Raw genomic sequence first — 15,392 nt, forward strand, 5'->3', positions numbered from 1 at the left:
GGTAGCTACTTTATTGATCCTGAGGGATATTTAAGAAACCAGCAGCATATTAAACATACAGAATATACATAAATAAGCGATAAGAGCAGAACACATGGGATGTAGAGATATAGAAAATACAAAGGCATAATTATGCACAGAATATATACTGAAGCTATAAGACTGTGTAGATGGTGTGAAAGTAGGCAGGCAAATACAAATCAAATAAGAACTGTGCAATTAGTAATGTGTACATAATCAGAGATGTCCGTTTATATACATCAATGTTTCTGATTAACCAATATTTTCAAATAAAGAGCAGATGGAATAGTAAATGTTTATCTCTCTCATCACTTTTATAGGAGGTGTCCAGGCAGAGACCATCACTCAATTCACTGTTGGCTAAAGTGTTTCTTTTGGGTTATTCAGCCCTCACGTTAGATTTGCAGGTATGATTTATGATTATGTTTAGACATTTTAAATTTTGCCTGCAAAACTCACTGAAAAAACTTCCTTGGTTGTTGTCAGTTTTTGCATTTCATTTTTGTATTTGGTTGCATTTGATGAACTGACAAATTGAATTTGCTCTTCTTTTGATCATTTTCCTAAATAACAATTACTCACAATGTGATAACGCAATTTCTTGTTATTTTTTTCAGCAAATCACTGTTGGCCAAAGTCTTGTTTTGGATCATTCACTCTTTGTTTGCTTTTGCAGGTAAGAGTTAAATTAGGATTAGATACTGAGATTTAGGCTTGTTTAGTAAGATATTAGGACACACTTAGATTTATGTTTGTGCAGTGCAGCGATCTATGCAACCTGCAAAACTTTTTTTCCTTTCAATTCAATTTCAAAAATATATATTTGTCCCCTGGGGGCAATTTAAGGCATGTAGAGAAGTTGGACACAAAACAGTAGCAAAAGATCTACAATAGTAGTAGCAGCTATGTGGTAGTTAAAATAGGATTAATTAAATTTGAAAATTAAAAATGGAATATGCTGAGTTAAGACAGTGTGCAAAATGACTGTACAGAATTTTTGTATTTTCAGTATTTGGTTGTGTTGTCAGATTTTGCGGTGCCTCCCCCACTCCCTTCATCCTTACGCTCACCTCACCCAACCTGTCGTGGCAGATGGCCGCCTTCCCTGTGCCTGGTTGTTGGGCATATTTTTTTTCCCTCCCCATGTTTATTTATTTATTGGTTCCTTCCCACCGTCGCCGACTTTGCTTGCTCATAGGGAATCCAAAGGCAACTTTGAATTGTGGGGTTCTCTGTTCTTTGTTTAAAATTCTTAAGGTCTTCCCCTTACAATTTCCTCTGGGATGAATAAAGTACATCTAATCTTATCTTACTATGTGAAGTGTTACGAGATGACTTATGGTTTGAACTGGCACAGAATAAACAAGAAAAGCACTCAGAGATTGCAGCACTCCACCATGGCTGCTCAGTCGTTGTACAATTTCCAGCGGAGAAGTCCCGATAAGTCAGTAGCGGTCGATTTGTAGTAGGATTGCAATCATGTGATCTTCAGCTGAGGCTGTGCTGCTATCTCGCAATGATACAGCAATCTTTAACAAGGCCGTGGATCCAGACTATGAGCCACATCACTGCCAAAATTTAATCAGTTGGTCCTTGTGTCCTTTCTGACTTTCCCTGAAAATTTCATCCAAATTCTGTTATTCTGTTTTTGAGTAATGTTGCGCACAGACAAACAGACGCCGATCGTCACGTAACTCTGTCACATAACTAAACTGAAATTAAATGTTTTTATTTGGTTGCTTTTTCTAAGTTGTCAACATTTTTTTCCAAAATGCTACATGTGGTATAAAATTGATTACTTGAATTATACTTTAAAAAATCATTTTCTTTTGATTAGTTTAATATATAAATGACCATTCCTCACAGTGTGGTGGCACAATTTCTTGTTATTTTTTTCAGTCTTTTGAGGGTCACTCACTCTTGCCCATTTGCTAGACTGTTATGTAGAAGCATGTGACAACTCGTGTAAACTATAATAAGCTTTTTTTTTATGTAGCCCTCTATTGATTTGTGGGGGATTTCCGTGCTGGCTGTGAACGCCTCACTGGGCCTGCTGGAAACCGTGAAGTGGCTCCGCGGATCCCCTCCGTCTACTTGGGCGGGCCTTTTCTGTGGCGCTGCTACAGGGATACCAAGATGGAAATCCAGGGGCTTTCTGATGCCCAAAACATTCACTCTCAACATGGCGCCCTACACAGAACCGCTTCGTCTCCGCTTCGGTCGGCCACCGGATCGTTACCTCGTTTTGTTCCCAGCGAAAACGACGCCGACGGACCGTTGGAGCCTCACAGCGACAACAACAACAACAACACCAGGCCGAGGACGTCGCCGTTTCGCCTGCTGGCGGAAAATGGCAGCGAGGAGGCTTGTTCGCCAGTTAGCAGACCGCAAACGACCGTTAATTTACCGGGTATCAAACCGAGCGTCGGACTTTATAACGTGAGGAGGGAACATGAGTTGGAGTCGGTGAGGACGGGCAGGAAGTACGGGGCGGAAAGCGGGGAGACGGTAATGCAAATGGCGCTGCCTCTGTTTGAAGGGGAAGAGGAACCGCAGCGGCAGCTAACGTTACTGTTTCCAGTTTTACGGCAGCAGCGTGAGGACGGCGCCTCGAAGCAGCAGCCAGGAACCGGCCACTGTCCTGCTGCTGCTACCGCCGCCCCGGGCAGCTTCAACACACCGATAAACGGTTCGGATAAAACAACACAGGAGCTGTTTTTAGCTGAAGAGGATGGGAGCAAACCCCGACAGGATGCATCATGTGAGGATAAAGTGAAAGGTAAACCACCGGAGAGCTCGAAACCGAGTCACCGGGGCTCCATGGATGTAGGAAACGGCAGTAACGTTGTTCTCTGCGAAGCTAACGACGACTTGAACTGTCTTGATACGCAAACGTTGAAAAAACCTGAGCATATTTTCGGTTTACTGGGCGATAATTCCGCCCTGAGTGACGGTAAACAGGTCGCCTACCACCGTACTGTCGAAGACGTTGTTTTGACAAACAAATATGGCGATAAGATCTGTGGGCAGATCTGCACCGAAAACAATGACAGTAAGCTGGTCAGGGAGCTCTCGTCCCGGATCGACGAGACCTTGATCTCAGGGGCGGCGGGCATCGTAGAAGCCATGGATACATCGGGCTTTATTTCAGACACCACCGGGCTGCAGGACGCTACAAACCCGGTCATGGCCTCCTCAAGCCCGCCTGCAAGTGAAAGCTTCTCCGGAACCATCACGATAAACAACCAAAGCATCATAGTGACCATAGAGAATGGGATACTGACTCTGGCTGCCCCGCCAGAGGGGTATGTACACAAGGAGGATGACATGATTAGCTTAAGGGAGCACCTAGGCATGAAAGACCATGAGGATATTGTTCTTCTCAACTATGACAGTGGTACCAAGTCCATCGGGAAGATCAGCACGTTGGCACTGGCCAGCTCCAGCCGGGAGGAAGAGCCCACGCCTGGGTTGTCTGTCAGCGACTCTGAGCTGGCTCTCGTGGATGACTGCTCATTGTCAGAGCTGGGCACCTCACTGGACTCCTGTCCTATTGTGAAGCAAGAATCAGGGGTGCTGTGTGCTGTAACAGAGGCCGATCTGGTCACTCCATCCCCCAAAGCCACGGACAACGAGGACTTCCAGTCTGTACCACTAATCAGGTCCAAAAAAGAGACACTGGCCTCTTTTGGATGCCCAGAACCAGGCTGCTCCTGCACATTTGACACCCGTCAGAAACTCAAGGTTCACCTCCTGAACCACGCAGAGGACCCACGGCCCTATCAGTGCAACGTGGAGGGATGCGGCTGGGCGTTTGCTACTTCTTACAAGTTAAAGCGGCATCGTCAGTCCCACGACAAGCAGCGGCCACACACTTGCCAGTTTGAAGGCTGTGGACGGCGTTTCACCACCGTCTACAACCTTAAGGCTCATGTCAAAGTCCACGAACAGGACAACGCTTTCATCTGTGAAATCTGCAGTGAGAGGTTTCGCAGTGCTACGCGACTCACCAATCACCAAAGGGTCCACTTTGAGCCGCAGAGGCCACACAAGTGTGAATTTCCAGGTAACACAAACTAGTGATAGTTTTTTTCCCATCATGCTTTTTATTTCAGAATTTCTCCCTTTTTCTTTCACATGTGCTCCATCTGCTGTTTGGTATTGTACCAGCTGCACAGAACATCTTAGGGTGAAGCGACTCAACTGTACTTATCAGTCTGGTGTGTTATAGTAAAAAGAAGAACCGGTCCAAGGATTTTATATTAAGGAGTCTAAATTCTTCTCGACATCATTTCTTTTGTAGAAGCTTGTCTGTTCTCTTTTTCTACCAAAGCCCCTTTCAGATATGTACTCCTTTCCTTTAATCTGATGGCATCTGATTGGTCAGCTTCATGTCTGAATGAGTGCACTGGTCACTTTTCTGTAATAGTCATGAGGCAGTCTTAGGTCCGAACTGCATGCAGTCATAAATGCACTCACAAGCTGCATTACTTTGAGTCATGTGAAGCAATTTGAGTAAGAGATTTTCCACATTTCAGCACCGATAGTGGTCAGAAAGTGCAAAAGACACAGTTGGTTAGTAAAAGATCTTTCTCAGTCACTTTGTACTTTAAAAACATCTATTAAGACTAAAAGTGTCCACAAAAGAAAAATGTTAATGTGATGAAGATGGAGTTTCCAATTAATGAGACTCGCCAATAATGAATGTAGTTCATGTTTTGACAAAACATTAACAGGAGCTGAAATCTGGCTTGTTGCTTCCAGCTGTTTGTAGCAGTCTTTCCTCTGAGTTTATTAAATACCCGCAGCATCAGACAGCACAAGGGTCTCTAAAGGGAGACTGTCGCATGCATTTACACACATGGAATAATTGTAGTAACCTAACTAATTGTTTTTTATTATAAATTATCCCCAACATGGAGATAGGATTGATCAGGATCTAACAGTTAGTCACATGGTGTACTTTTCCAGCAATACTATATGCCCCATTTTTGAACAATCTGATAATTTAGGTTTTACAGGTTTGATATAAATTGTGCTTTTGTGTACTTTTTTATTTACGTGTTCCCCTTTCTGCTCTATGCAGGCTGTGAGAAAACCTTCATCACCTTCAGTGCCCTGTTCTCCCACAATCGTACTCATTTCAGAGAAACGGGCCATTTCACATGTTCCTATCCAGGCTGCGACAAAACGTATGACAAGGCCTGTCGTCTCAAAATCCACCTGAGGAGTCACACTGGTAAGTTATAATAAAGTATTCAGTTTCTCACACATAGACCTTATTTAGGGCGAACAGGTGTATAAACGGGTGCCAAAATATTTTTGACCTTATATATGGTGGTATTTATTAAATAATTTTACAATCTCCACATGCATACACAGTGAGAAATAATTTTACAATCTCCACATGCATACACAGTGAGAAACAATTTCACATCTCTGCAGTACTTCAGGAAGGAGGGTCCAGTGCTGTATAACTGGACCTAAAGCTACAGATAAGTGAACAGTGTCTTTAAATATACGTGGTATAATTCTACAATGATGAGTATTTAGGCCACAGATAAATTTTTAGGCTTCCTCCTTAGATAAACCAACAAAAAAAAAACATTCCTCAATCAAAGAGGCTTTGAATGTGCTACTCTTTGTTCACTCATTGCAGATGAGAGCAGCTTTCACTCAAGTGTCTTGTAGGCTAATCTTGGCTCATTTGAAGTTACTTGATCAATGAGCCCTGTCCCTGTCAGATAAATGAATGAAATGAGCAGAAGTTTGAGTTTCACAGACACCCTCTAATTATGACATTTATGTCACTCAGACCCTTGCTGACCCTCATGTACTCACAAAATAGGCAAATTTTAGCGCTATTTTTCGTTTTAATGCTGGTAAATGCAGCATTCATTTTTTTTATTTACGTGTTTTTATTTCCCTGTCATTGATATATGTTGGGAGTAGTGTACTTATGTTCACAGCTAATAAAGAGGTCATGGTGTTAACCAGAAGTCAGTACCAAGATGGTGCTTTAGCTAAAGTCTTTATTAGTATCAACACAAAATATGAGCACACTAAACAACATTCCAGGCAAATCAAAACAGCTGAGCCATGACATCAGCTGTACTGTCATTTAAAATGAGAGTATGGCCACCAAGTATCTGCAACAAAAAGCATCTGTTCACTGCATTGTAAAACACAGAAAATGTCAGTTGAAAAAACCCAACTTTATTACATTTGAAATGTGGCTGCCGTGCGCTCCTAAAATATTTCTGGTGGACACAGAAATACAGTAAATCACAGAGCAGCCAGATGCTGCGGACATAATCAATGACTGTCAGTGTTTGGTATTTCCAAACCATAATTACAGAAGTAGTCACTGGAAACTAAAATATCTTGTTTGAATGGAAACTAAAGCAGGTCAGCCGTGCAGCAGTGGATGACATAGGCCAGTTTTACAGAAATCATAATCTAAGCTCACATTTAGCTTGTTACCGCCTAATGCACTCGCAATTAAACTTTCTGCCTTCTTGTCTTTAGGTGAGAGACCATTTGTCTGTGATTCAGAGGGCTGCGGTTGGTCCTTTACTAGCATGTCAAAGTTGCTCCGACATAAACGGTAAGTGCTTATTAACTTGTGCTTTTCCACTTGTGCTCTTCCAACGCTTACTGTTAAAGTCAGATAGGTTGAAAGTAGTAAAGCTGCTGTGACTTCACTTATTTCACCTGTTAGTTAGTGCTTGAGGTATTGACAGATCGGATTATGCAGTAGAAATAGCAAGTAATGACAGACTAGGCCATGTCACACAAGCTTGTTAATGTAGCTTTGGTTTAGCGTTACAGTTTGGTATGTTTCAACACTGAATGTTTGTGATTTGAGGTAACACATCTGTTAAATGTTTAGTTTTGTTTTAGTATCCGTCACCTTACCTTACTATTGCATTTCTGTTTTATAGGTACAGTTTACTTATTATCTTGACATTACAAGCTTTTTTTCTTTAGTGTTTTAGGCATTGCGGTAAGGTTGATTCAAAATTAGTTTTAACTGGATGTTTTTTAATGTATGAATTTGTGTCTGTGTTTATCAGGAAACACGATGATGACCGGCGTTTTGTCTGTACAGAGGAGGGTTGTGGAAAGTCCTTCACTCGTGCCGAGCACCTCAAGGGTCACAGTATCACACACCTGGGCACCAAGCCCTTTCAGTGCCATGCAGAAGGTACATAGAGCAGATACAGCTTCAAACATCAAAATATGGTAGTAGTCAGGTCTTTTAATTGTACAGCATTCCTGTTTGTTTATTTTCTGTGATGTGGCTCTGATGTTTGCCTCCTGTGTGTTTGTCAGGCTGCAATGCCAAATTCTCAGCACGCAGCAGCTTGTACATCCACTCCAAGAAGCATAAGCAGGATGCCAGCACCCTGAGGACCCGCTGTCCTGTGGCCAACTGCTCCAAGCACTTCTCCTCCCGCAGTAGCCTTAAGAGCCACATGCTCAAACACCACCACCTCAGTCCTGGTTAGTAACCATCACTGTTGGCTCATGACCTAAAAACAGCCTATGATTCATTTAGCTTCATTCATTTCAAATTAGGTTTCCTGTAGTAGCCAGGGAATCAGTACTGTTAACCTAAAACAGAACAAGACATATCCATATATGACCCACTTATGCTTCTTTGTTTGATGACAGCAGTGTCTTACAGAAACAGGGTGTTTCTTATACATGCATAGATATATTCTTTGGATAATGAGTCCTAACTATAATGTACTTGCTGTCTTTTTTGACATTCAACAGTAGCCCTAAGCTTAGTATTCGGTATATGTTTGAAAAGGATAAATAGCAGTTTGTCTGACTATTTGGCAGAATGTGCCGCTTTTATGGACATCTGCTGTTATGTCTGACAACCTCAGATGATCCTCTGCATCCACCTTGCTCAACTCAAACAAGGACGTGTGTTTTTCTCTCTTCAGTCAGGTGATGATGTATTGTAATGAAACTGAATAAAGGTGCAGCTGCTGATGTAACTTTCATTCTCATATTTAAAAATATTTCTTTCTTTAGGAGCAATTTTACAAAATCATTCATTACATATTTACAGTTGTTTGTAGGAAATTGTGGACTGTCCTTATTAGCAAACTTTTTTCCTCTCCTCCTTCCCAGATGTTCTGAACCAGATGGAGACGACGCCCACCCTGACCCCCAGCAGTGAACTCATCAGTTCCACCCCAACGACGGTTGCAGGGCCCGGTATTGCCGGAGGCGACCAGCTAACTAACTTGGACCTCAGCTCTCTGTTCTCTGCTGTGCCTGGAGGCACGGCGCCCACTGCCGGCATCGGAGTGGGAATTCCCGTGGGTGGTGGAAGCTGTAACGGCACCTTCACAATGGACCTCTCCCTGATCAGCTCGGGCATTCTCACCATCGACCCCTCCTCAGTGGGCAGCACACTCGGTACTGGCACTAGCACCACACTAGCCAAGGCTGTGGATCCTCTTATCTTGGCAGCCAGTGCTGACATGGGCCACCACCATGGTCTGGAGGGAACAGTGGGTGATGTCCTACCCCCACAAGGTACCCTCAACCTGGATGATGTGCAGACTGTTACCCCGGAGGCGCTGGGAACCCTCACGGCTCTCACCATGCAGGGTGCTGGTGCATCTGTGGATCCCAGTCTGCAGCACCCACTCAGCTCTTCCAGCGCCCTGGGCGTGGAGTCAGCAGCTTCCCTGGCTGTGACCCCCGTTGCCGAGCTGCTGGCCTCACCCTCCAAAGTAGTGGAGGTGGGTGGCCAGGGGGGCGCAGGGCCTCTGCTGGGCTGTGTGGAGGTGCTGGGACCTCAGGAGGGAGGAAAAGTTCTCACCCAGTTCGTCTTCCCCAGTCACAGCAGCAGCTTCAGCCCACAAAAAGACACAGAACTCAATGCTGTGTCACCGAGCAGCTTCCTGGTGAGCAGCCACATAGTCTTTCTTTATTCAAAAATTAAAATATTTATAAGTTTTTAAAGGTGTACGGCTCTTAAAAGAAATGGAAAACATTACTCTGTATTCTTTGGTACTGGGCATGTGGATCTTGAGGAAACTGTTATTGCAGTTGGTACAATGAGCTGCTTAGTTGAAACAATTTACTCATCAGTCAAATCAACAAAAAACAGATACACAACTTTCAGACATGCAGTCTTCTCTGTTGATCTGAGCACAATTCAACATGTCAGTCTCGTGTCTGAATAAGGACTCTGCTCTCTTTTTCCATTAAAGCTACAGCAGTCTGAATTGAAAGCCACTAGATCAATATTTTGGGAAGATGATACGAGGCAAAACAATATACATGTCCTGTACTGCCGTCCAACATCAGTGTTAAAAATTTAATATCTCAATCTTTAACTTCTGTGCACAAATATTATCCCCCAAAAAAATCAAACAATACTTGCATGTTTTAATGCACTATGAAGGGGTGCATTGTCATGATGAAGCATGCATTTGCCATTGGGGAAAATTGTTTGCTGTCCTGTATTGTTGCTGTCTTGGTGAATGTCAAAGACAACAGCAAGCATCATATGACACTTTGATTGCACACAGTTGGACTTTAATCAACATATTATGGAATTTCTGAATTTGTTTGATCAAATTTAGAGGTTTTGTAGCAAAGAGGATGGATACATGTGCGATCACAAATTTTCTGTTTTTCATCCTTTTCTGCGCTATTATCTTTCACTCCTTTGAAACATTTGGATTCTTGTGTTAGGTCCATTCAAATCCAGTAATTCCAGGAAGTAATACAGTAAAAGAGGAAAAACACCAAGAGGGATGAATACTTCTGGCAGGCAATGTACTTGCAGGAATTAAGAGAGTCCCAAGTTAACATTTTAGGATCATGAGAGAACATCTTCCTAATCAATTATTGACTGTTTTTTAAGCCTCTGTTTGCTGTCTGTCTGTTGAGCCTCCCTCCCTCTGCTTATCACAGCAGCATGCAGTGCTCTTCATTAAAGGACACTGTAAATGTCAAAAAGCTGCCACTTTAAGAACTTGAAGAAGTAGTAATGTTACATATTCCAAATCTGCCTTTGATGATCAATTTATTTGGTTAGTCTTTTCTTAAAAGTATGAAAAAGGCAAAAATGTTGCTTTTCACCTTTCAGAAGTAATTTTTTGCTGGTCTTTTTATCCTTCTGTGATAAGTACAATGAGTGTACTTGGGTTTTTAGACTGTTGGATAGATTAAAGGAAAGTGGTCAATTGTAATTATCAACATTTGCTGACATTTAATTGGACAAATAATCAGTTAATTGAAAACATAATATGCAGATTTGTTTATTATAGTGATAGTTTTAACTAGGGCTGCAACTAATGATGAATTGTCTGAGCACGATACGTCATTGAAAGTGGAAGTGAGCGCGCAATGTAACAGAAATCACTGTCCAAGCAGAGCGCTGAACACGGACATCCATGCTGTATCGTTCATATATAATATATGTATATACTATATGTGCACGATGCAGTGCAGATAGTTGCAGCCCTAGTTCCAACCCTAATGTGCACCCATTTTGTTTTTCAGGAGAGTGGAGGGTCAGCCAGGACTGACTACAGAGCCATTCAGCTGGCCAAGAAGAAGAAACAAAGGGGCCCCTCAGCCTCATCTGGTACGATAAATTCACCTATTTACCCTTTTATTTAATGCTCCATATTCAGTCTTGACAGAGACTAAAATCATTGTACAACAGTGAGTGATAATGGGCTTCTCTTTGTCCAACTCAGGCACTTCAGGTTCAAGCCAGAGAAAAACTAAAGGAGCTAAGGCACCCGTGGCTCCAGTGCCTCTGGCTCCCTCTGGTGGTCGTTACAGTGATGGAGCTACAGCAGCCAATGGAGGCCTGACCCTGCGGGACCCTGTTACTGGGGCCCAGTATGTCCAGATTCAGCTGCTGCAGGTGAGATTCTCAGATGTCTGATTACTGTCCAACTCATTTCCCAACTACCCAGTGTGAAGATCTGATAGAGCTGGATTCCACCAAACATTAAAACATGCTTATACTCCATTTGATGGCTTTTATTTAGCATTGGGAGGTGGTGCATCTTAATGTTCCCTCCCTTGGTCATTTTTCTCTCCCTCCAAAGTACAGACAACGGGTGACAAATTTAAAGGAACAATCTGAATTAATGAGTGGAGAAACACAACAAATGCAGATGCTTCCACACAGGTCTGTTGCATGGTACAATTAAGCATTTAGCAATTAGTCAGGCTCTCTGGCATGTATAAATATGCTGAGCAGACCCCTCTGATTTTGTATTCGGATGAAAGTGACTTTGAAAGATGGTTGATTCACTCCTGCTTCAGTCACACAGACTACACAGCTGGTTTCTATAGGAACAGTGTCTAAAATGACACCTGCATTTAGATCTGTGGGAAAGACGGCAGTAAGCAGTCAGAAATCATGGCTGATGACACACATTTGATGAGTGCAATGTTGATGCCTCAGTTTGAGATGCAGGGAAAAGCAAAATATATAATACCCTCTATAACTTATTTATAATACCTCACAATATGAATATATATGTATACATAAAGGAATTTTTTTTCCATGAGAAGCTTTTCTTTGCCTGCATTTTATCAGCTCAGTGTGAATTTGAGTTTTTGAGTGAAAGTGGAGAAACTTATTTGGGAACCAAGACGACAGGAAGAATTGTTTAAAAGGGTCAGGATGCCGACAACCTGTAAGTTATTTAAAGTGCTGTTGTTATGTCAGCTACAGGTAGTTACTGCGGTCCTCGTTAAGCAGTGTTTTTCGGTTGCATTTGTTGCAATTGGTGAAAGTGGTGCTATTAAAACCAGTTGGATTATCCATTATTGACACCTGTTCGTAATATTATGAGTGAATTACTGTGATACCTAAAAGCCATTAAATGTGATGATTCTCTGGCACATTCAGAGATGTCTTTTCTCATTTCTAAGCAGCATTATTGACATTTATTTGTGTTTATTTGCTTTTTGTTTTGATGCTTAATACAGACCAGATCTTGTAATATGAACATTTAAAATCATTTTGCCCATTTCTCACTCTTTAATGGAGGTCAGAGTTCAGTGAATAGCAAGGTGAAGTGTAGCTGTCATTGAAAGAAATGCTCATCAGAGCGTGTGTTTATGCAGGATGACCCAGCAAGTGATGGTGACCTGGCTTTCCAGCTGAGTTCTCAGCCCTCCAGCTCCCACTCTCAGCTCACTGTCGACCTGCCTGTCAACATTTTACAGGTGAGAAAAGTTCTCATTTATCAGTTCTGTTGTTTATGTAGTTATTTTTGTTGTACGTGTTTAAGAAATGTTCATTTCTGTGCAGCTGACAGCATGTAGAATTGGGAAATTTAAACACATGCACCATAATCTTAATGCTGACATGAGCAGTATTTGTTTATCTAGCATTTGGAAGCTGAGGAAAACTGCCACTTTCCCCTATAATATCTGTGCAGGGAGAGAATGAGAGAGAATCAGTGTGAGACAACTAAGCTGCGATGTTTCCTCACAGGAACCTTCAGTGATGACTGAGGACGACAACGGCTCAGATAACTCCCAGTTTACAGGAAGCACAATCAACCTCCAGGACTTAGAGTGACACCCAGAGAGCTGCTGGGTCAGAGGTCTGATGGGCCTCGCTGACACCTCGTAACTGTCCACAGTTTACATCGACAAACATACCCGAGATGTTTGACTCCATCAAACGGTTGCCTCGTCTTTGTCTGTGACTTTGAAGGCCTTTTTGGACATGTGCTTAATGTAGTTTGTGGATGGGGTGGACATGATTCCACATATAATGCACCTTGAGAGGAGGAGATGAGGATATTTTGTTCAGAAGAAATATTGTTTATTTGTAAAGTCCAGTTTGTACCAAAATCAAAGCTGAGAGCACTGTCATGTCAGAGGCTCCCTGAGCCTCTGTGTCCTGTGGGTGTCAACAGTAATGGTGTCTATTCCACAGTGCCACATTGCCACTCATGCACACACAGTGCGCTGTCTACGCTCCAGTTGCCTTACAGACGCCCCACGCTGTGCACGCCTCCACTGGCGGGTTATCTGCTTTATTTGCTGTTATTTTGACTTGTTTTGCTAGATTTTATTTTTCTACGGCAGCAGTAGGTCCATGTTGAAAATATGCCCGATCATGTGTTTGTATGCAGAGTGACACGAGTTACTACCTTCTTGTAATAATGTCATCAGTTTATTTATTATTTAGCTGCAAGTTTACAGTGGCAGAGCCAAACACAGAGGAATTAAAGAGTCAAAGCACAATCAGAACGGTGTGTGGAGGCGCTTTCATTTGACCTTGTTTGATTGAAGAAGATATACTGTTTTCATCGTGATCAGATAGAAGATTTACCGATGACCACTAATCTTCTCCCTTCAGACAGCGGACTCGTCTCTATACTTGTCCTGCTAGATCTCAGTGCTGCATTTGACACCACTGGTCACATTTTATTATAAAGTGGAACATGTTTTTGGGATTAAAGGAACCACATTAGGCTAGTTCATATAGTATTTATCAGATAGCTTCCAGTTTGTTCCTGTCAGCAGAACTTCCACATACACCTCAGTTAAGACCCATTTGCTGAACTGATAGTTTTATTACTTCTTAGACATTATGATTAAAAAACAGTGCATAGATCATAGCCATGCAAGTGACTAACAGCTATATTTTTCTGTGAAGCCAGATGAAACTAATCAGTATAACTTCAAGCCTGTGTTAAAGACAAAAAGCCTGACCTGTTATTACATAGTTATAAATTCAGACAAGCTGAAGTTACTGCATTTCTCCCTGAAACATAAACACAATCTAAACATAGATACTCAGGACGTGATCACCTTGGAGTCATTTTTGATCAGGTTGTGTCCTTCAGTGTGGACATAGTGGGACGTCCTCCTTTCACCTGCGCAGTATTTTCAACATCCTGTCTTAGAGTAATGCTGAAAAACTAGCCAATGCATTTGCTTCTAGGCTGGACTACTCTAAGTCCTTACAATCACGATGTCTCAATAACAACCTGAAAACACTGCAGTTGATCCAAGACACTGCAGCCAGAATTCTGACAGAAACCAGCAAAAGAGATGTTGTTTCTCCCATGTTAGCTTCTCTTCATTAGCACTGAGTAAAATCCAGAATAAAGTTTAAAATTCTACTTCTTAAATACAAAAGTCCTTATGAAAAAGGCCTTATTGTACCATATCATCCTAACAGAGCACTTTGCTCTCTTATTACAGGTTTACTTGTGGTTCCAAAAGTTTCCAGAATCAGAATTGGTGTAGAGCTTTATCTAACTATAAGGCTCCTCTGTTGCCCCTTGTCAGTTTACTCTCTACTTTTAAAGTTAGACTTATAACCTTTGTTTGTGATAAATCTTATCGTTGGAGCTAGCTCAGGTGACCCCGAAACATCCCTAAAGGCCTGGATTGTTGGGCCAATAGCAGCAGTATAATAGTTTGCACAGCTGTTCCTGGTATCTGTCACCCCTTCATTCTGTATATACAGGGTGATAATTATTACATCTCTACATAGCAAAGCACACAGCCACCAATCAATAAGGGGTTCTGTTGCATCTAGAGATTAAGCATGATAAAGGAAACCATAATCATAGTTGTGATTTTTATATTTGCCACTGAATCAAGATGCACAGTGAGACTTTTTTTTAGGGAAAGAGACAGCTTTTCAAACGTCGTTTTGCTGTGTCAAATTTCCACAGTTCCTCCAGTTGTTTTGTGAGATGTACTTGGTATGAAGATGAGGTTTAGAAGTAACCGATCCGAATACCTATACTGTCATTCTGTAGCCATTACGTTGTGCAGTTCACATTTGCACTGAAAAGTTACACCATTAATACCACCTGCGCAATATTGTGTGGGTTCCTGAAACAGCTGTGACTTACCGGAGTAAGTAAACAGAACATCTTGGGGTGTCCTTTGGTATTTGGCACTGAGATGTTGAGTGGACACTTCAGGGTTTGAGTAGAGTGGATCGGATTGGAATCTGGGGAGTTTAGAGGTGGAGTCAATGCACTGAAGTTGTTTCTGAGCAGTTTTGCATTGTGCCAGGGCACATTATTCTGCTGGATTGTCTGGAACACTGTTTAGGTGGTTGGTACGTATCGAAATAACCTCCACACGACTGCCAGAGCCCAAGTTTCCCTGCAGAACATTACATTGTAAAGAGATGATTAAGGGCCTTCAGTGGTTTTAATGTTGTGGCTGATCAGTGTACTTCATAATACAGTAAATGCATAAACTTTTCCATTTCCTTGTCACTGGAGAATGTATTATAAGTACAAATATTCATAATTGTGATTCCTTCATATATTTTGAGCAGTTTTGAGTAATCTGGCCACTGAAGTGTTATTTTTATTAGT

General features: G+C 42.0%; 1 protein-coding gene across 1 annotated transcript; it reads left to right on the forward strand.

Moving 5' to 3' along the window:
* Positions 1-2,097: 2,097 nt before the first annotated feature.
* si:dkey-156n14.3 (zinc finger protein ZXDC) lies at positions 2,098-13,293 on the forward strand. The gene is made up of 10 exons (XM_023288035.3): positions 2,098-4,087; positions 5,108-5,260; positions 6,550-6,628; positions 7,098-7,228; positions 7,357-7,527; positions 8,170-8,954; positions 10,564-10,648; positions 10,764-10,936; positions 12,154-12,255; positions 12,527-13,293. The coding sequence occupies exons 1-10, from the start codon at positions 2,158-2,160 to the stop codon at positions 12,611-12,613; spliced, it is 3,696 nt and encodes a 1,231-aa protein (XP_023143803.1). The 5' UTR covers positions 2,098-2,157; the 3' UTR covers positions 12,614-13,293.
* Positions 13,294-15,392: the final 2,099 nt, after the last annotated feature.

Source organism: Amphiprion ocellaris, chromosome 5 (genome assembly GCF_022539595.1).
Source record: "Amphiprion ocellaris isolate individual 3 ecotype Okinawa chromosome 5, ASM2253959v1, whole genome shotgun sequence".
Taxonomy (NCBI): domain Eukaryota; kingdom Metazoa; phylum Chordata; class Actinopteri; family Pomacentridae; genus Amphiprion; species Amphiprion ocellaris.

Excerpts from the sequence above, each read along its gene's own strand:
- si:dkey-156n14.3 (XM_023288035.3), top strand. The coding sequence starts at position 2,158 with ATGGAAATCCAGGGGCTTTCTGATGCCCAAAACATTCACTCTCAACAT. Across the intron at positions 10,937-12,153 it reads TCCAGATTCAGCTGCTGCAG|GATGACCCAGCAAGTGATGG; the intron begins GTGAGATTCTCA and ends GTGTTTATGCAG. Across the intron at positions 12,256-12,526 it reads TGCCTGTCAACATTTTACAG|GAACCTTCAGTGATGACTGA; the intron begins GTGAGAAAAGTT and ends GTTTCCTCACAG.